Source organism: Rattus norvegicus, chromosome 2 (genome assembly GCF_036323735.1).
Source record: "Rattus norvegicus strain BN/NHsdMcwi chromosome 2, GRCr8, whole genome shotgun sequence".
Classification (NCBI taxonomy): domain Eukaryota; kingdom Metazoa; phylum Chordata; class Mammalia; order Rodentia; family Muridae; genus Rattus; species Rattus norvegicus.
Genome location: NC_086020.1, coordinates 186,851,246 through 186,871,616, shown reverse-complemented (window position 1 = coordinate 186,871,616; position 20,371 = coordinate 186,851,246). Strand labels below are relative to the sequence as shown.

General features: G+C 45.1%; 2 protein-coding genes, 1 long non-coding RNA gene, 1 other non-coding gene and 1 pseudogene across 8 annotated transcripts; 3 read left to right on the top strand and 2 right to left on the bottom strand.

Moving 5' to 3' along the window:
* Positions 1-365: 365 nt before the first annotated feature.
* Positions 366-556, top strand: Rnu2-64 (RNA, U2 small nuclear 64). Its single transcript, XR_005501741.1, has one exon. It is a non-coding gene; the product is annotated as a U2 spliceosomal RNA (small nuclear RNA).
* Positions 557-1,290: 734 nt separating this feature from the next.
* LOC134485661 (uncharacterized) lies at positions 1,291-5,494 on the top strand. The gene is made up of 2 exons (XR_010063887.1): positions 1,291-1,793; positions 1,998-5,494. It is a non-coding gene; the product is annotated as an uncharacterized LOC134485661 (long non-coding RNA).
* On the bottom strand, positions 1,803-13,395 carry Pex11b (peroxisomal biogenesis factor 11 beta). Of its 4 annotated transcripts, none has more exons than XM_063281887.1 (5): positions 10,291-13,395; positions 9,446-9,561; positions 8,903-9,104; positions 3,839-3,990; positions 2,168-2,676 (listed from the first exon to the last, which is right to left on the bottom strand). In XM_063281887.1, exons 1-5 carry the CDS (start codon positions 10,302-10,304, stop codon positions 2,651-2,653), a joined length of 510 nt encoding a protein of 169 aa, XP_063137957.1. In that variant the 5' UTR covers positions 10,305-13,395; the 3' UTR covers positions 2,168-2,650. The 4 variants fall into 4 exon arrangements, with proteins under 4 accessions (NP_001020855.1, XP_063137957.1, XP_038958306.1 ...); XM_039102378.2 differs by having other exon boundaries at positions 10,478-10,747; NM_001025684.1 differs by lacking the exon at positions 3,839-3,990 and having other exon boundaries at positions 1,803-2,676; positions 10,478-10,705.
* Positions 7,961-8,089, top strand: LOC120101126 (U4 spliceosomal RNA; annotated as a pseudogene).
* Positions 13,396-14,814: 1,419 nt separating the features above from the next.
* Rbm8a (RNA binding motif protein 8A) lies at positions 14,815-17,599 on the bottom strand. 2 transcript variants are annotated; one of them, NM_001271138.1, is made up of 6 exons: positions 17,467-17,581; positions 17,107-17,166; positions 16,913-16,990; positions 16,479-16,615; positions 15,894-16,030; positions 14,815-15,773 (listed from the first exon to the last, which is right to left on the bottom strand). In NM_001271138.1, exons 1-6 carry the CDS (start codon positions 17,531-17,533, stop codon positions 15,728-15,730), a joined length of 525 nt encoding a protein of 174 aa, NP_001258067.1. In that variant the 5' UTR covers positions 17,534-17,581; the 3' UTR covers positions 14,815-15,727. The 2 variants fall into 2 exon arrangements, with proteins under 2 accessions (NP_001258067.1, XP_006233018.1); XM_006232956.5 differs by having other exon boundaries at positions 15,555-15,773; positions 16,913-16,987; positions 17,467-17,599.
* Between the last annotated feature and the right edge of the window lie 2,772 nt (positions 17,600-20,371).

Genomic DNA, 20,371 nt, shown 5'->3' with positions numbered 1-20,371 from the left:
GCTGTGAGGAGCCCCAGACAGGAGGACAGAGCAGTCTTATTCCAGCCCTCCCTTGGTGCTGCCCCCTGGAGGCCTTAGCTAATATTCAGAGAGAACATGCATTTTGACCCTTTCTGAGGCCATTTTTATGCACGGTTTATTTGTTCAATGATTTCCTCCAGTTTGGAACAGAAAGTAGGATTTAGAGCAATATTTTTTTTGCCTCATTATTCTTAACATGGAATAGGCAAAATAGCAGCTGACAGCAGTGACAGCAGCATTTTCCTGCCTACTGTGTGAAGGGCAGTCCTACTGTGTGACCTTGCCAGTCCACGAGTTTCCACTGAGTTCTGCTCATGTTTATGTGTGTTTAATAGCTTTTGGAGATCACTTCTCGGCCTTTTGGCTAAGATCAAGTGTAGTATCTGTTCTTATCAGTTTAATATCTGATACGTCCTCTATCCGAGGACAATATATTAAATGGATTTTTGGAACTAGGAGTTGGAATAGGAGCTTTCTCCGTCCACTCCACGCATCGACCTGGTACTGCAGTACCTCCAGGAACGGTGCACCCCCTCAGGGGATTTACATGTCTGAAAAGTAGACTTCTTGGGTGACTTACTTCTTTTGTCATCCTTGCTCTCCTTAACTTCTCTACTACAAGCAGCTCTAACAAGTACTCTGTTTTCTTGCTACATCTGCATTCCGGGTTTTTTCCATGCAGATCTTTGGGGCTTCTTTTTCTAAGCCTGAGGTAATGTCTGTCTTCTAGAAGTGTCTCCACCAGAAGGTTTTCACAAGCCTGGACTTTGTTTGAAAGGCCTGCTCCAGCACTGTCTGCCTCATTTCTTGAGTTCTTTGTCTTTAACCCTCTGTAATAAACATTTTTCTCTCAAAAAAAAAAATAGCTTTTGGAGAGTCTTTGCCTGTAAACAGGTGTGCTTTGTGGTGTCAAGATAATTACTTTGTTTTAGAGCGTCTGTCCCCTAACTTGAGGCTGTGAACATCTTAGTTTGTGTCTTGTTTAGAACTGGGACCGTTATGTTGTGTCCACTACCTTTGTGCCCAACACTTAAGTTTTCCATGAAAACCTGTGGTTAACCCTTTTAGCTACTGATGCCAAGGAAGCCCATCCACAGTCACAGGAGCTAAGGCTTATGATGACCAGAACATGAGAGACCAGATGTCATGAGCAGCTGAACAGAGTGACACTTGCTTTCCTGGCTATTCAACAGCCTAAGGCAGGAGAGCTCAGAGTTTCAGGCCAGCCTAGGTAACACAGCGAGACCCTCACCACGTCTTGAAATTGAATCAAAAAGTCAGTGAGCAAACCGATCTTTAATTTGTTGGCCTGGAAGGCTCGCTTGCTCTGTGGGCAAGGACCAGTTATTTACACAGAATCATTGTACAGTATTTACAGGAAGAGGCCAGACACAGCATCCGTGTGGATAGTTAAAGAAAGGGCAAGAACCACGTGGGGAAGGAAACTCTAATATCAAAGTAAACGCAGAAACTGAAAAGTGTGGAAGACCAGAGGAGCGTCTGTCTGAATCAGAAGACAGTCTGCTGCGGCAGACCCAAGGAAGAAGCCTCAAGTAGCCTGCAGAGGTGTGGGGAAGGGTGTGCTGGGCATGAAATAAAGCCTTGAAAAGTATGCAGTATGGAAGAGAAAAAATATGCTACCTGCTGTTTCAGAGAAAAGAATACAATTAGCACTTTATCATCCATAACTTATGCTCCCCCATCAAAGAGCAATCCCCACTTCTTTTAAAAGTATCTGGACAAGAGACTAAGAAAGAGAATTCTGTCTCAAGGTAACAAACTTTTTTTTTTTTTTAAAGATTTATTTATTTATTATATATAAGTATACTGTAGCTGTCTTCAGATACACCAGAAGAGGGCATCAGATCTCTTTACAGATGGTTGTGAGCCACCATGTGGTTGCTGGGAATTGAACTCATGACCTCTGGAAGAGCAGTCGGGTGCTCTTAACTGCTGAGCCATCTCTCCAGCCCAAGGTAACAAACTTTTAACTAGACTCAAGACATCTAGATAAAGGGAAGACAGCAAAGAGGTTCTGGCAATGGAACTGAAGGCCAACCGCAGAGGTGCGCTGGAGTCTTCCCATGGGCATCGCCTTCCTGACCTGTCTTTGGCAGGTTCTTCCCCTCATCCCTAAGTGTCTGGATTTTAACTTCAGACAAGGAGTTCATTGGAACGAGGCTGGCACACGGGGGACAGGCTCAGCTCCCATCTCATCAATTTGGGTTCCCTCCTTATCTCATACCACACTGTCAGGGCTTGAGTCGTAGCCAGGGACAGATTAGGGTGAGAATAGACAGAACGGAGGATATGAGGCCACACAGCCCCACAATCCCAGGGCCACAACGCCAGAGGCCTAGTTTGTCCAGTGGGATGAAGAGGTCACAGGCATTTCTCAGCACATCCAGCAGAAGAGGGGGGTGATCTCGAAGGACACGTGCCAGTAGCAGGATTCGGAGCCGAAATTTCAAAGCCAGTTGTGGCAGACATCCTCCTGGAGTCCCTGGTCCTCCAGGTCCCCCAGTCTCTAATCCTGAGACTCCTACTCCAGAAATCTTCATTCGCCTGCTGTGAGCTGAAGTCTCTTGTTCCATCAACAGGCGAATCTCATAAGCATCCCGGCTCAGGTTCATGATGAGGGAGAAGAGATAGTACCTGAGACACACAGGGCACACACGACACACGGGTTAGAAAGGGACAAAGGTCTGTGGAACAACACGCCCCATAGACTGGAAGGGGAGTCTACATTAGAACATTAGAAGCGACTGCTAAAATCCGCTATTGGAAATATCCACGCTGGGGCTGGAGAGATAGCTTAGTAGGTAAAGGCACTGTCATCAAGCCTGAAGAACTAGGTTAGATCCCCAGAACCCATGTGGAGGCTGAAACTGATTTCCCCAAGTTGTCCTTTGACTTCAACAGACACACTAATGTACTTATATGTACCCACATACCCAATATAAATAAACTAATATATTACATATAACATAAATAGATATATAGATAACTTTTTGAAAAGGTAAAAAAAATTAGGTAACTTAAAAAAAGTTAAAAGATATATCTTGCTGGTTGCTGGGCTGGAGAGATGGCTCAGCGGTTAAGAGCACCAACTGCTCTTCCAGAGGTCTTGAGTTCAATTCCCAGCAACCACATGGTGGCTCACAGCCATCTGTAGTGAGATCTGATGCCCTCCTCTGGTGTGTCTGAAGACAGCTGCAGTGTCCTCACATACATAAAATAAATAAATTTTTTTAAAAAAATCATCCTTTCTGGAGCTGGAGAGATGGCTCAGTGGTTAAGAACACTCATTGTTCTTCCAGAGGTCCTGAGTTCAAATCCCAGCAACCACACGGTTGTTGTAAAAATATAAAAATAATAAATGTATTATTGGCTTTTACCTCGCTAGGTCCTGCACCTCAGTGCCCCAAGATATCTACTAGATATCTTGGCGGAAACACATCCCAGCCGCACAATTTCCTACACTCAAACCCTCACATAAAAGAACACACAACACAATAATCTTAGATTCAGTTGATAAGATATAATTGCCCACATTGAATTTGTAAAGTACAGGTGAAGGGCAGGTACAAGATAGAAGGAGGCCTGTCATTGGAGGAGAAGGAAGGATGGGCAGGAGAGAAGTTTGAAGGAGGAGGAGGAGACTGGAGGAGAAAGGAAGAGAAGGGACAGAGGAGAGGGGAGAAGCCACGGCAGGTGATGTTAAGATTCCGCTCTGTGTATTTACAGGTTGTTATGAATGTTCCTAAGGGATGGATGGTACGGGCTTTGTATGTTTATGTGGGCAGTTATATCTTACCAATTGGGTCAAAGGTTACTGTGTTGTGTGTTCCTTTATGTGACGCTCTGAGTGTAGCGAAGTGTGAGGCGGCAGGAGACACTGGGCCGCCGAGGAGTTGGGATGTTTCCACCAAGAACGAGCAGATATCTTGGGGCACCATGGTGCTGAACCTAGTGAGGCAAAAGACCACAATACTTTTTTTATTTTTTATATTTTTACAACACACGGTGGCTCACAACTATCTGTAATGAGATCCCATGCCCTCTGGTGTGTCTGAAGACAGCCACAGTGTACTTATATATAACAAATAGATTGTTAAAAAGAAAAAAAAAGAATCCTCCTTTCTTGACAACATACTAGGTTCAATAAATCTGATACAGAAAGACTCATGATCTCACTTATGTGTTAATCAAAATAGTCTAACTTATGGAATAAGGACTGGAGGGGGCAGGAAACAGAAAGCCCTTAGCTAACGGGACAAATATTCAATTCTACAAAATAAATAGTTCTGTATATCTAACATGGTGACCACAATATAATACGTCACTTAACACAATAACATACAGTTAGTATAATCATGTACTTGAAAGTTGCTAAATGGGTTAATTTCAGATCAGGTGTTCTTATTAAAAAGGTGTCACCATGAGGTTATGAGCATTTTAAAAATTATTATTATGTATGTGGGTGTTTTGCCTGCATGTATGTCTGTGCACTAGGTGCATGCCTGCCAACCAAGGAGGCCAGAAGAGGGTGTCGCACAAGGAACTGGAGATGCCGGTGTTTATGAGAGTCATGCAGATGCTGGGAGTTGAACTGGCATCCTCTGGAAGAACAGCTAGCATTCTTTTTTTGGTTCTTTTTTTCAGAGCTGGGGACCGAACCCAGGGCCTTGCGCTTCCTAGGCAAGCGCTCTACCACTGAGCTAAATCCCCAACCCCAACAGCTAGCATTCTTAAGTGCTGTGTCTTTTCCAGCCCCAGACTAAGTGATCTTGACTATTGTGATCATTTCACCATCTGCATATACAAGACATCACACTGTATGTTTAATATGTAGAATTATACCCCAGAAATAATAATAATAATAAAAAGCAACTCTCCTGCTATTCTACAATGTGCTTATGTGCACCTTAAGGTCCTGGCTTAAAATGTGTGAGTCATGAAATCTGCAAAGATCAACTCCAAATTTCCTTTCTGAGACAATCCCTCTAACATACCACACTCTGAGCTGGAGATGGCAGTGGTGATGTGCTTGCCACACAAGAGTGAGGCCCTAAGCTCAGATCCCTAGAGCCCATGTCAATGCTGGTAGACATGGAGACAGGGACTCCCAGAATAAGGTGGCTAGTCAGACAAGCATTGTGTAGGTGAGCTCTGGGTTCAACTGAAAGAACCTGTGTCAATGGATACAGTGGAGAAAGGCAGGGAGACTTCCAAAGCCAATGTATACATGTATCCAGACTTTTGCACACACTTGTGCAAACACACAAACACATTCACACGGAAAAATACACTTAACTTGACCCTAAAAATGCAAACTATTTTGAAAGAACAAATTTAGTTGTTCAAGAAACACATACAATCTCTGAATTCAAGGCTAGTCTGGTCTATAGTGAGTTCCAGGACAGCCTAAGCTACACAGAGAAACCCAGTCTCAAAAAAAAAAAAAAACAAAGGAAAAGACAGAAGACAGACGGGGTAGGAGAGGGGGGTTGGGAGTGAGAGTGTGTGTTACAGGCTAAAGTGGTGGTGTATGCCCATGATCCCAACATTGAGGATCAGGAGTTCAAGGACAACCTGGGCTACATGAGACCCTGCCTCAAGAAAGAGAGAAGAAAATATATTTATATATACTTTGGATCAAATCTCTAAGAAAAAAAAAACACCAAGGACACCCTCCCCAAGGTCCAGACATATTGAGACTGCTAGAAATATTAGATTATAAATTTTGTAAGCAGAAAAAAATATTTTTGAGACAGAGTCTTATTCTGTAGCTCTGGCTGACCTGGAACTCACTATATAGAGTAGGCATACATCAAAGTCACAGAGATTCCCCTGCCTTTGCCTCCTAGTGCGGGATCTAAAGACTTGCATCACTTGGCCTAGTATAAAACCTACATCCTTGTTGTTTCTGGTTGAGACAGGATTTATTTCACTATGTAGTTCAGGCTGTCCATGAGTTTTTTATCCTGCCTAAGCCCTCCATATGCTGGGATTACAGGTAAGTCTCAAACACAAAAGCCTGTGTGTGTGTGTACAAGTGTGTGTGTGTGTGTGTGTGTGTGTGTGTGTGTGTGTGTGTGTGTGTGTATGTGCGCGCCCGCCCCTGTTCCAAGGTATGCATACACATTGGTCAGAGGTAAACATCAGATGTTCTCTACTGCTCTCCACCATGTCTTGAAACACAGCCTTTTACTGAACCCAGAGCTCTGTACTTGTCAGACAGGACACTGGCACTGGAGCTCACAGGCAGGAGCAGTGTACCTGACTGCTTGCTGGGGATCCAAACTCAGCTGCTTCTGTTTGTATGCAACAGCTACTCTCATTACTTAGACACCTCTAGCTACAGTCTCTCTTGTCCCTACTCCAACTGCTGACGCTGATACAGTAGCTAGTAGCATGAAAGTAAATCACATCATTACCTCTGCTCTTAAAATTATACACTCCCTCCCCCCCTTTTTTTGGTTTTCTGAGACGAAGTTTCTCTGTGTAGCCCTGGCTGTCTTGAAACTCATTCTGTAGACCAGGCTGGCCTCAAACTCAGATCTGCCTGTTTCTGCTTCCCAAGTACCAGGATTAAAGGTGTAGACCACCACTGCCTGGCTCACTCTCCTTATCTAATTAACAACCAACCCTAGATACCTCAGCTTTACCCTCAGTCCCTTAATCTTACCTTCTACCGTTCTTTTCATAATCACTAAAGCCATGTGTGTACATGCGTGCATGTGTGCTCTGTGTGTGTTTCTGTGTGTAGATGAAAAGGCAGGCAGGTGCACATGCGCCTGTCTGAGACCAAAGGACATGCATGGAGACCAAGAGCACAAGCTCAAACTCTATTCTTGGTACTTCCCACCTTGTTTCTGGAGACAGGGTTTCCCATTGGTTTGTCTGCTGTTGTGAGTGATTATTTGTTTTTGGTTTTTTATTTAAGATAGTTTTATTTTATGTATATAGTTGTTTCACTGCATGTATGTCTATGCACCGTGTACATGCAGTGCCTGTGAAAGCCAGAAGAGGGCATCGGATTCCTTTAGAACTGAGAGTTACAGTTCTGAGCTGCCTTGTGGGTGCTGGGCTCCTAGTGCTCAAGTTCAAAAGAGGGGGTTCTCCTGCGGCTGCCTGTGGATCAAAAGGTAGAACTCTCAGCTCTTCTAGTCCCATGTCTGCCTACAGACTGCCATGCTCCTGCCATGACACTGGATGAACCTCTGAATCTGTAAGCCAGGCTCAATTAAATGTCTGCCTTTATAGGAACTGCTTTGATCATGGTCTTCACAGCAGTAAGCCCTAAGACATCAGGTTTCCTTGTTTTTACTCACTGAGTCATCTTAAACTTTATGTTTCACGGATCAGGCACATTTGTCTGGTTCTTGCCCATAGTAAGAAACTGAGAAATGTTCTTGGAAAATCCGAGCACAGTGGGAGTGGCATGAGCTTGTGCAGTCTCAGCTACCAGAGTGGCCAAGGCAGGAGGATGCTTTGAACCAGGAATTCTGTAGCAGCCTGAGTGACATAGCAAGACCCTCATCTCTTTCATGAGTGGAGGTACACACATGTGCACATGCATGTGAAGCCCACAGTTCAACCTGAGAGCCTTTCCTCAGGTGCTATCCACCTTGTTTTTGAGACAGGATTTCTCACTTGGCCTGGAACTTGCTTATTTTCCTAGGCCTGCTTAGGAATCCTCCAGTTTAACTCCATATTTCTGGGATTACAAGAATGTATCAGGGGCTGGAGAGATGGCTCAGTGGCTAAGAGCACTGGCTGCTCTTCAGAGATCCTAAGTTCAATTCCCAGCAACCACATGGTGGCTCACAACCATCTGTAATGGGATCCCATGCCCTCTTCTGGTGTGTCTGAAGACAGTGACAGTGTACTTATATATAATAAATAAATAAATCTTTTAAAAAGTAAATGAATAAGCTTTGCGCAGTGGCAGTATCGTAGCCAATGAGGTTTATCCGAGGCGCGATTATTGCTAATTGAAAAAGTAAATGAATAATATACAGTCATCCATCCACAGAGGATTAATTCCAGGATCTTCCCCCTGCTCACCAAGCCAAAATCAACCCAAATCCACAGCTGCTCGAAGCCCTTAGATAAAATGGTATTGCACATATGCACAATCCACACACTCCTCTGTACCCACCTCAGATTGCTTATAATATCTAATACAATGTAAGTGCCATGTAAAGAAATATTGTACAGTTTAAGGAATAACGACACAAACAATTTTCATGTTAAATTCAGCTGCACTTTTCCCCCCTCAACATTTCCAGTCTGTGGTTGCTTGACTCAGCAGATGTGGGAACAGTGGGTGTGAAAAGCCATTGTACACTCAAAAAAATCCTGAGACACCTCTGTCTCATATATAGCAAGTTATGGGCCAGGGAGACAGAAGTGGAGGTGGGCCAGGAGGTGGAGGCGCTTGCCATGCAAACCTAATGGCTTGATCTTATTCTCGACCTGAGTTTGGAACCTGGAACTCACAGTAGGAGGAGAAAACCAGAAACTGAAAGCTGTTTGTTGTCTGACCTACAGATGTGTGTTGTGGTCTCTACAATAATTTTTATTGATGTAAACATATGGGGCTAGAGTGATGATTTAGTGGTTAAAAGCACGAGCTGTTCTTCTCTAGGACCTGGGTTTTGATTCCCAGAACCCACATGACAGCTCACAACCATCTGTAACTACAATTCTGATGCCCCTTTTTGGCCTCTGCCAGCACCAGGCACACAAATGGTGCACAGACATGCAGGCAAAATACCCATACATGTAAAGCAAAATGTTTAATGTTACAAGCTATGCAAGCTATGAGGAATGAAGGCTACAAATAGTTTTGTAGGAGAAAAGGAAAACCAACCTGAAGGAACGCTGTGCCCACTTCTCCTGGTCTACACGGGGAGCTAGTCCAGACTTCCCAGCCCACAGAACATTGTCACAGGCAAAGTACAAGGCTCTGTTGAGGTGACTAACAGTGATGCAGAATCTCAGAACGACATCTGACAGGTGCACAGCTCTTTTGGCTGACTCCAGGGCGTCTGCTGAGTTCCCCAGGCGGAGCACTTGTGGAGAATAACAAGAGAAAGCAAGGATTTGAAGTAGAGAGACAGGGGTGGGGTTGGGGATGAAAGAAAAAAGTAAAAGTTGAGCAATAATACCATACAGGGAGAAAGAGTAAAATAATTCGTTCTCCTTTTTAACTTCAAATCATAATTCATTTCTGTGCCAGTTTAGTTACTTGTCCGCGTCTCTTCGAGCAGCGCTAACTTCCTTATACCGGTTCCCTTACCTCTCACACAGGGGAGAGCCAAATGATGGTCAACTGGCAGAATGGGAGCATACAGGAAGGAAAGGCAATGGACTACCAGCTGAGGATGCTAAGAGAAAGGTTTGCTTTACTTACACTTTCGTCCGAGGCTCAGATGACCCTCCAGTTGTCGAATCTGTTTCTGTAACTCAGGACTAGCCCCATGTCTCTGCAAAGCATGGCCGAGAAGGGAACAGGCATATTGGGCGGCCCTGGAGGAGAGGAGGCAGAGTAAGGGACAGGCCTCCCTAACCTCTCTGCCAACAATGTCCTCCGTGGGCTGGTGAGGCAATTAAGAGCACTTGTTCTTTCTTGCAGGGGACCTGGGTTCCACTCCCACATGGTGGCTCACAACTATCTGTAACTCCAGTTCCAGGGGATCCACCACCTTCTTCTGCCCTCTGCAGGCACCACACATGTGGCGCACATACATATTTGCAGACAAAACACTCAAATGGGTAAATTGAAAAACAAAAACCCTGCCAGGGACCCGTCCTCCTTTTCAAACCAATATCTTTCCGTTTTTTCCCTCCTGGCCAGGGGAAGGGAAAGATGTGCGAGGAAAATAAAGTCTAGAAGATGGAGGAGAGCACTATTTGGAGTTAGACTAAGAGTTTTGAAAATGATGAGGCCTAAAGGGATCAGTAAGCAGCCTAGGGTCCATCGCAAGCGTCCACACGAGAATTTATACATGAAACACGACAGAGGGAGATCTAGTTGAAGGGCAGATTATTTCTCTGGATAAGTGAACTAAGAGATTAAGGTCCTTGAACTGAACGGAAACAGAAGGGGAGCATAGATGGCGCGGTTCCTAGGTGACAACTGGTGCTAGGACGCAGAACCAAGGAGGATCGCCCCTCATGCCACCACACCAGCGAGGAAACTGTTGCTCTTTGTGGACACGGTAACCCTAGGCGGCCTCCCCGCTGGCCCACTCATGCCTCAGTTTCCCCATCTTTCCCTTGAGCAGGGAAGAATCATCTCACAACCGGCTGCGGCTGCGGAGTGTGCCTCCCGGGCCACGCGGGCCCCCGTAGCCACAGCTGACCCTTAGGGACCCCGTAGCGCGCCCGTCGCCTCGCGGAAACCTACTCTGCCCTCCCGCCCGCGCTCCTCCCTCCGCCGCACCTACAGAGCCGCTCCCGGGCTTGGCTCTGAGCACTAAAGCGGACCCAGGCGTCCATGACAGCGGCAGCCCGGGCCCAAGGCGCCTCAGCCCGCCTGCTTCCAGCCCCAAGTCACGCCTCCTGGGCGAGCAACGGGGCTTCGCGAGGGACAAACCACGGCAGGAAGACCAACCAGCCGGAGCCAGCCTTGAAGCGGAATTTCAGGACGCGAAGTGAGATCGTGGGCGCGTTTCCGGCAGCTCATCCCTTCTGGGACGGTCTCCAGCTCTTAAGCACGCCCCCAGAAGCACATTCTGCTTTAAATTCTCAGCAGCAAGGGGTGGGGCCTTGCGAAAGCCGGGTGGCGCTGTAGGATGCCGCCAAGGCACACACACCTCCCGCCCCCAACCCCCTCGGGTGCTGAAAAGTCCAGAACAGTAGAAGCCTGTCCTAGACTATTTGTCCTAGGAAAAAGCGGGTGTGATGAAATGCCGCTGGACAACCTCCTCCCGAATAGAGGATGTAAAGTCAAGGGGGAGAATTAAGCGAACAAATTTCACAGGCTACCACATCTGCAGGCTCCCGCACACCTTTCAGGTCAGCATTGGTGAAGGACGGTCTGGACAACTGGAAATATGTCAGAGATGCCAATTTCTCAGGGGCTGCAGTGTCTGAATGGGAGTGATCTTTAGGCTCTGCTTTACTTTGTTGGAGGAAACCTGGCCCTGCTGTAGTAGTGCGGGGCACTGCAGTAACTCAGCCAACTCCATCCCTTAGAAGCCCAACTCTCACTCATTTAGCCGCTGCCAACTTACAGGTCACTTCTGGGGTTATGCCCCAAGACGCTTCCTGAAATATTCTTGTCCAGTGTCTGGTTGGAGAAATCATGTGTTAGGCATCCATATCTCTAAAAAATTAACTGCCATGTGGGTAGCAGCTTTCCTGAACCTGCTATAACCCAGAACTCAGGTCGAAGGTGTGAACGAATGTCTGGGGAAACCCTGATTTCTTGTCTTGCTCTAGATGAGCTGTCAGGGCTCCAGTCTGGGCCGATCCTGAATTTAGCTACACAGGAGGTACCTGGGAGTTGCTGTCACTGGCCACGAATCCTAAGGGAGGGAGGCTGCTATCTCTGGCCAAGTTAGGATTTACATGCCAGATGCCTACATTTTGCTAGGTGATGGCTGGCACATACCTCTAAATCCAACATTTAGGAGGCAGAGGCAGGAGACTGCTTAAATTTTAAAACCATTTTCCATTCCACCTGGCAGGAGCTACACGTTGAGACTGACTTTAGTGTAGGATTACTAGCTTGGTGGTTGAGTGCTTATTGCTCTTGCCATGGACTGGGTTCAATTCTTAGCATGTAAAGGGTTGCTCACAGCTGTCTCTAACTCCACATTCAGGGACCTGATTCTCTCTTCTGGCTTCCATGTGCACCAGGCATGCACTATCAGGCTGACATTCATATAGGTAAAATAAATATAGTACCCTATTATCTGTATCTCTCCCCTCAGGTGGCTTAGCTCTTATTTCCACATCTTTGCATCCTTCCCATTCAACCTTCTTTAAGACAATGGTAGAGAAAAACCTCCAGGTCAGGGAAAGATTTTACAACCCAGGAACCTATGAGGGCAAGCCACCCTTTAAGACTCCTAGCAATGGATATGAGTCTGGAACCAGGTAAGACTTCAAGTGGAGGGATTATGACACCAACCCAGCCACAAAACCTTCTACCTATTTGTTCTGCCTACAGGATATACTGGAGTAAAGGTGGTGCAGAAATTGTGGGAGTGGCCAACCAATGACTGACTGGTCCAGCTTGAGACCCATGTCATGAGAGGGATGGGCCCAAAAGGCCAGGCACCAGAGGCTGGATAGCCCAGAAACATAGGATAGAACCAAACAGGAATAGAGGTTGGGGGAGGCAATGAAATGACTAATGACAATGACATTCTGCTATACTCATAATCTGGTGCCTAGCCCAATTGTCAGAGAGGCTTCACACAGCAACTGATGGAAAATGAGGCACAGACCCAGTCGAAAATTAGGTGTAGCATGGAGAATCCTGCAGAAGACGGGGAGGGACTGAGAAAATGCAGTCAACTGGGCCCACAGGGGCTCAGAGATGGAGCTGCTAAACAAGGAGCCTGCTTGACACTGGTTCACACATGCTATTGTTGTGTAGCTTGGTCTTCCTGTGGGACTTCTAACTGGGAGCAGGGGCTGTCTGACTCTGATCTGCCTTTCGGACCCTTTCACCCTGTGTTGCCTCGTCTGGCCTTAATGAAAAGAGCCTAGTCTTACTGTAACTTAGTATGCCATGGCTGTTGATATCCATGAGAGACCTGTCTTCTGAAGAGAAATGGAGGAGTAAATGGGGGAGGCAGCAGGAGGGAGGGTGAAACTGTAGTTGAGATTTTAGAAACCCCATCTTAAAGAAAAAGTGTGGCTGGAGAGTTGGCTCAGTGGTTAAGAACACTTACTTGAGAACCCAGCTTCAATTCCCAGCACCAACATGTTGGTCACAACTATCTGTAACCTCCAGGGGAGGTAAATTCTAGGGGATCCAACAGCCCTCTCAAACTTCAGCAGGTACCAGGCTGCACATTAGGTACACAAAGGAAAACACCTATACACACATTTTTTTAGAAAAAGCACTTGTTAATCTCAACAACCTAGCACTGGAGGGAAATTAGGAAGGTAGTTGAATTCCAGGCTAGCCTGAGCTAGTTAGTTTTAAGACCTTGCCTATAAAAGCAGCAGCAGCAGCAGCAACAGCAACAGTCTAATTGTAGTTCTGGGAAGGAAAAACAAACAAAAACCCTACAATATTACAAACAAGATCACCACCACCCACTATAAAAAGAAATCTAGGGGGGCTGGGGATTTAGCTCAATGGTAGAGCGCTTACCTAGGAAGCGCAAGGCCCTGGGTTCGGTCCCCAGCTCCGGAAAAAAAAGAACCAAAAAAAAAAAAAAAAAAAAAAAAAAAAAGAAATCTAGGGCTGGAGTTGGCTCAGTTAAGAACACTGGCTGCATTTCCAAAGGACAGAGATTGAATCCCCCATCCACACAGCAGCTCACAGCATTTGTAACTTCTGTCCCAGAGGATCTGGAGCCTGTTCTGACCTTCTTGGGCACCAGTCATACATATGGTATACAAACACACACGCAGTCAAGACACTCCTTAGATGGATAGATGTTTAAACCAAAACAGCTATGGTGGTGGTGTACACCTTTTATCCCAGAATTGGAAGAGGCAGATCCAGTTCCAGACCAGCTTGGAAAAAGAAATAAAGGGGTGTAGGGTTGGGGAGGAAACTGGAGAGATGGCTCAGCGGTTAAGGATACTGACTGTTCTTCCAAGCTTACAACTGCCTGTAACTCCAACATCTGACATGCTCAGATATAACAACAGGCAAAACACCAATGCACACAGATCAAAGTATATAAATTAGAAAAAAACTATTGATGTACATATCTAACATACATGAAATCTGAAAATTGGGGTTGGGGATTTAGCTCAGTGGTAGAGCGCTTGCCTAGCAAGCACAAGGCCCTGGATTCGGTCCCCAGCTCCGAAAAAAGAAAAGAAAAAAAAAAAAAATGAAATCTGAAAATTTTATGGTATAAAGAATGACATTAGGAATAAATAGCAAGCAATTGCTTATTTTTTTAAGCTCAAGTTTCAAAGTTAAAAAGAGGGTTTCTACTCTACATGGTTAAGGTCTTTCTATAGGGAAAAGGAGAGTTAGAAGGCCACACAATAAATTGATGAGTCTCCCCCTTCCCAGCCTCTCCCCCAGGACAAAAGCTCATATGACCCAGGCCAACCCCCCACTGGCTATGTAGCTGGGGACAATGTCAACCTATGATTCTTTAGCCTTCGTCACCCCAGTAAGTGCCAGGATCCCAGGCAGGAGTGCCATGCCCATACTGGTCCTGTTAAAGCCCAGGGCTGTGCACACTAGGCAGGCATTCTACCAACTGAGCCACATCCCTAATTCCTTATAAGCTTCTCAAAGCACAAGGAACATCCAGGAAGGTAAGAATCCAAGATAGAAGAGGATCTTTCCAACCAGTTAAGTAGCCATGTCATAAGCAAGCAGTCCATCCACGGTCTCTCAGGCTGATACTATTTACTAGTCCTCACGACCCGCATGCTTATTCAACTCACTCTTTCAAATACCTTAGAATAGCTAGAAATCGGAGAACCAGGTTTATCTCTTACCACACTAACACTTATTCAGTCTACCTTACCAGAAACCACCAAGGAACCCTAAAGTAAAATATACTCATAACTAATTCAACCCACCAACACCCCCCCCCAGCAATTTACTAAAAGGAAGGGCCAATACCAACTGAGAAAAAGTTATGTTTAATATTTGCCATTATGCATTGGGAAGACAGAGATAGGAGCATCAGTTTGAGGCCAGTGTGGGCCACATAGGGACCCACACAGACAACAAATCAGTTACAACAGACACACCTAAAAAAACATCCCAGCTAAAAACTATATATAATAAAGGAATAGCAATGTCTTTGTAGCCCTGGCTGTCTTAGAACTCTTGTGTAGACCAGGTTGCCCCTAACTCAAGAGATCCACCTGCCTCCCAAGTGCTGGAATTAAAGGTGTGCATATTGGTCTAGTAGTACTTAAGCTGGGTTTTTATGTTGTAGGAACTAACAAACTTCACAGTTTAGCACCATATTCAAAGTAGAGCTGGCTGAGCATCTCAGAGCTCCATGTTTTAATTCCGGAGACCACATAAACTGGGTATGATGGCCCATGGGTGCAATGTTAGCACTTGGGAGGTAAGAGGCAAGAATCAAAGTTCTTTACAATACAGTGAGTTCAAAGCCAGCCTGGGCTACACAAGACACTGACATAGCATCTGCTCACAAGAGTGTAAAATTCACTGAACACCACAAGAAAAACCCATTACACCTGCTCACTCTCATGCTCTAAAGAAATGCTGAGCAGTCTCTGTGAGCCTTTCTAGAAACTCAGAAGGCCACGCCACACAGAAGTAGCTTCACAACCACTCAGAAGGCCTCACTGAGGTTGTTTAGAATTTCCAGAACAGTCAAACACAGTTTTAAATGTAGAAAACAAAATGACATTTATTTTTTTCTTAAACTCAAAATTACCAAGTAGGGTAAGAAATTAAATATAAACACAAAGTCCATCCTAGCCCTGTTTATCCAAGGCAGCATAACCAAATAGACTCATGGAGACCACCTGGTCAACAGAGGATTTATTAAGTATCTCATCGGCGTCTTCGGTCTGGACTCCTGCTTCGTCTTCGGCCACCTCTAAGGAAAATGAAAAAACAAAAGGGGAATCAGAAAGATAATACAGTATCCTTCCTTATTTATCCTGCTCATGTTCCCTTCACTAAGATAAATTTGGGGTCTCCACCCCATCATCTTTACCTCCTCTTGCCCTTTGGTGGACCACGAACAAAACACCAGTCAACACTGATTGGCTGTCCCATCAAATCTTGACCATTTAGTCCCTCCATGGCAGCCTGAGCTTCTTTGTATGTTTCATACTCAACTAGAGTATACCCCTAGGGGAACACATAAAAGTATCAAAGCTTACCCAGGAATGACATCACATACTTTTAATCCCAGCATTGGAGAGGCAGTCCAGCCTAGTTTACAAAATGAGCCCAGGACAGTCAGAGCTCTGCTACACAGAGAAACCCTGTCCCCAAACAAGCGACAACAAAAAGTATCAAAATTCTACTTCACCAACTATCAAGTACCCTCTTCCTTAACCCAGAAATGCATACCAACCAGGAAAATTTTGCAGCTCCACACTGAAAAGTACATCACACATCCCCATTATATATACACAACATGCTCATTCTGTTAAACTCTTTCTTGTGAGTAACAAAATCAATTTCCAATGTTATTTCACTCCCTACCTGTGCTTGATCAACCCAGCAAACAAAACATAATCTATGTAAACAATGTATCTAAGAGTTGTAAGTGAAGGAAGCAAGAAAAATCTACCTTCAAGTATCCCGTGCGCCTGTCCAAATTCAGGTGGATATTTTTTATTTCCCCATATTCAGCGAACTTGTCATGGATATCTTCTTCAGTGGCTTCTTCGTGGACTCCAGTGACAAAGAGAATCCAACCTTCAACAGCTGTAGAGGAAGATGTTGTATGAACATGTAAAGATAAAAAGTCCAATACTCAGGAGACAGAGGCAGGCAGATCTGAGTTTTGAGGCTAGCCTAGTCTACAAAAAGTTTCAGGACAGACAGCCAGGTCTGGTACACAGAGAAACCCTGTATCCAAAAAAGAAAAAAAAAAAAAACTAAAAGAAAAATCCCAAAAAGAACAACAATAAGCAATTCCTGAGATTGGTTTAAACAACTCTTTACTTTCCATTTAAGAGCCAATAAATACAAACAGACTCCCCACAGGTCCTATTTACTTACAGCGCTGTGGTCCAGGTTCATCGCCATCCTGCTCCACACTGTCATAATCTTCCCGCATCCGCGCTCGGGACCCCTCTTCTAAAAGAATGCATACCAGATCACCGAAAACTGTCCTCCAAATGTGTTCCCATCGCACCCCCAAATTTGCGGACTTCTCCCTATTAGATCACTCTACCCTATTTCCCCACACTCACCAGAACCAAAACCGCGGCCCTTCCGTTTCTTCGCTTTTTCTTTTAGTTTGTGGATGCTTTCTAAAGTTCCAAGTGAGAAAATAAACAAAAATGAGTCATCTTTAAAACAAACAAACAAACAAACAAACAAACAAACAAACAAAACTGTCTCGTTTCCTACACTATCTGGAAGCTGACGGCACGGACTCCAGCTTCAGTCCCTTCCCGGTTCCACCCCTAATTCCTTCCCAAGGGGGAGGAGTCTTATCTTTTCGAGACCCAGTTTGTTGGGTTCCATCCCAGGAAAATTTCTCCTATTGCACTCTCCTCTCGCACCTTCCCCTCTTTCCCTCTTCCCGCAGCTGCCTCCACTCTACTCACCGTCACCATCCTCATCCATGGCGAAATCCTCGCCCCCGGCCTCGTGAAGATCCAGCACGTCCGCCATCTTGCTTCTCTCGGCGCTCTCTGTGCGTCTAGTAGCTAGGAACCTCGGGAAACTGACGTAGAGGGAAAACGTCACTAGTCAGGCCGACCAATCAAGGTTGCTGTCAAGTCCCGCCCTCGGCGCGGTGAATATTCGCAAATGTAAGCGGCCCCTCTTTGGAGTGGAGATGGCAACCTGGCGTGATTAAACGCCTTTAATCCCTGTACTCCCGAGCTCTGGTGGAGCGCTTCGAGTTTGAGGCTGTAAATTACATAGTTTGTGATTGTGTTTTGGGTTTTTTGCTTTTTGGGTTTTTTTTGTTTTTTTTTTTTTTTTTGAGACACGGTCTCTCTATATAGCCCTAGCTGGGCTCGGAGTTTCAGATACCCAACTATATTCCCCTTCCACATACTGCTGGAATTAAAAGCGTGTGCTACCACGACGTGCTCCAAGACTACAGAGTAAGACCCTGTCTCAAAAAATAAAAAGTAAAATAAAATGGTTTCGGAAGTTCTCCTACAGCCAAGTTGAGCAGGTTGGAGGTCGGGAGCTCAACCGCATTGGGACAAATTTAAAGGGTGAGTGAAGCCAGTGACTTTCTCTTAAAACCTTCAACTAAGAAGAAGTCCTTTGATCCAAAGCTACGTGTATGGATTTATTTAAATGACTTATAGACTGTGGCCCAACTAATTGAAGAATAGCAAGCTGTGTTCAGAAAGTTCAAGAATCTAGTAGTTGCTTAGTCCCACAAGGCTGATGTCACAGCTGGTCTAGAATCCTGAGATCTCCAATGCCGGGAAGAAATGGGCTTAAGAGCAAGGTAAAGAGCAAAAGCTTCCTCCATCTATGTTCTTATATAGACGTCCAGCAAACGGTAGGGGTCAAATTAAAGTTATGTTTCCCTGCCTTAAGATTTGGATTAAAGTAAGGCAAGTGTCTTCCTGCCTCAAGAACTGGATCAGAGGTGTGCCTTCCTACCTAAAGCTTGGACTAGAAGTGGATCAACCCACTTCACCAAACAGAAAATCTCTCAGGTGTGCTCCATTTCTGGATTTGTAGTTCATTCCAGAGATAGTCAAGCTGACAACCTAGAGTAACCATCACAGGTGGGTTTGTTTGTCAGACCTGACTGGCCTGAAACTCAATATGGATTTTACCCACAAAGTTCTGCCTGCCTCAGCGTAAGCCACCTGGATCTTCCTTATTTGTGTTTGTGTGTCCGTAGTGAAACTGAGTACAGTTGCCTGACGAGGCCAGAAGAGGATATCAGATCCGCAGGAGCTGGAGTTTCAGGCTATTGTGAACTGCCCAGTACAGGTGCTGGGAACCTAACTCAGGTCCTGGGAACCTAACTCAGGTCCTCCCCAAGAGCAGCAAGATTTCTTTACCTCTGAGCCATCTTGCCTCCAGCACTGTACTTAGGGAAGTAGCCCCCACCCCATAGCTTCTATTTTTTTGCTTGGCATTTTTTTTTCTCTAATGGATTTTAAAACAAATTTACTCACACTAATATAAACAGGCAAGGTTTTCTAATTTGCATAAATAATGTAAAAAGTGTTTTGCCCATCATGCACAAAGCCCCACGATGGTTCCCATGGCCACATAAACCAAGTATGGTGATGCATGCCGGAAATCCCAGCACTCAGAGGAAGGCTCAGAAGCCATACTCAGCTACACTAAGAGTTCAGGGCCAGCTTGGAACACTTGAGTGTGGGTGTATGTGCAAGATTGAATCTTTATGGAATAAGTGTTTCAACACCAATGAGAGTGGGAGAGGGGAGGCAATAGCACCTGGACATCCATTCTAGCTCCAGTTTGTACTCTCATTTCATACTTTAAATCTACAAATGGAGCGGGCAAGCAAGATGGTATAGATACAGATGTATACCAGCAGTCAGGTCGTTAAGGGCAATGGCCCATTGTTTTTGGCTATTTCTCCAGGTCATTCTATACAGATAGCAAATGAAGTCATGTTTGGCAAATCGGCAGTACGAGCCATGCCTTCAGTAAATCACTAATAAACCAGTATCTAGTGGTTGGTCTTATTCTACATCAGGCTCACATATAAAACTTTGGGAAACGCAGTTACGGGTAAAAAAGCTAAATGATAGTTTATGCAAGGGAATAACAGCCACGAAGGGATGACAGCAGGAATGAATGCAAAGATCAGTTAGGAAGCTATTGCAGTGCTCTCTCTCATTGAGATGTTGAGGAAGGAAAACACAGACTGGAGTTCAAATATAATGCAAACTCACCAGGCACTGACTAATTGGATAATGATGGGGGAGACTTGAGGATGGACCTGAGATTTCTGCACTAATAACAAGGTGCATAATAATGTCAAGGAGGAGCAAGTGGGGAAAAAGGGGTTTCATCATGGATATGTGAGTTATATCTGATGGTGTTGACCAGTATGTAGAATCAGATATAAAAGTTCAAGACAAGTTTGGGTAAAAGAAAGAAATTTGAGAATCATATGTATTGGGAGTTTAAGTCTCCATAGTGAAAATGAACTTGAGAAAAGGCTATGGACCAAATCCAGGATCCTTAGCTATTTGGAGAAGGGAGAAAGGCTGCCTTCCCACACAGCTGTTAGAACTCAGCTGATGACTGCCTCAGTCAACATGGCAGGATGGGACACCTGTTTGTAATTCCTGATTCTGGCAGCAGAGACAAAAAGGGTCTCTGCTTCTTTGGTCTCAAAAAACCAACAATCAGGCTGTATTAGTCAGGGTTCTCTAGAGTCACAGAAATTACAGGTAGCCTCTGTAAGGGAATTTGTTATAATAACTTACAGTCTGTAGTTCAGCTCTCCAGCAGTGGTTGACAGCTGCTGTGAATTGAAGTCCAAGGATCTGG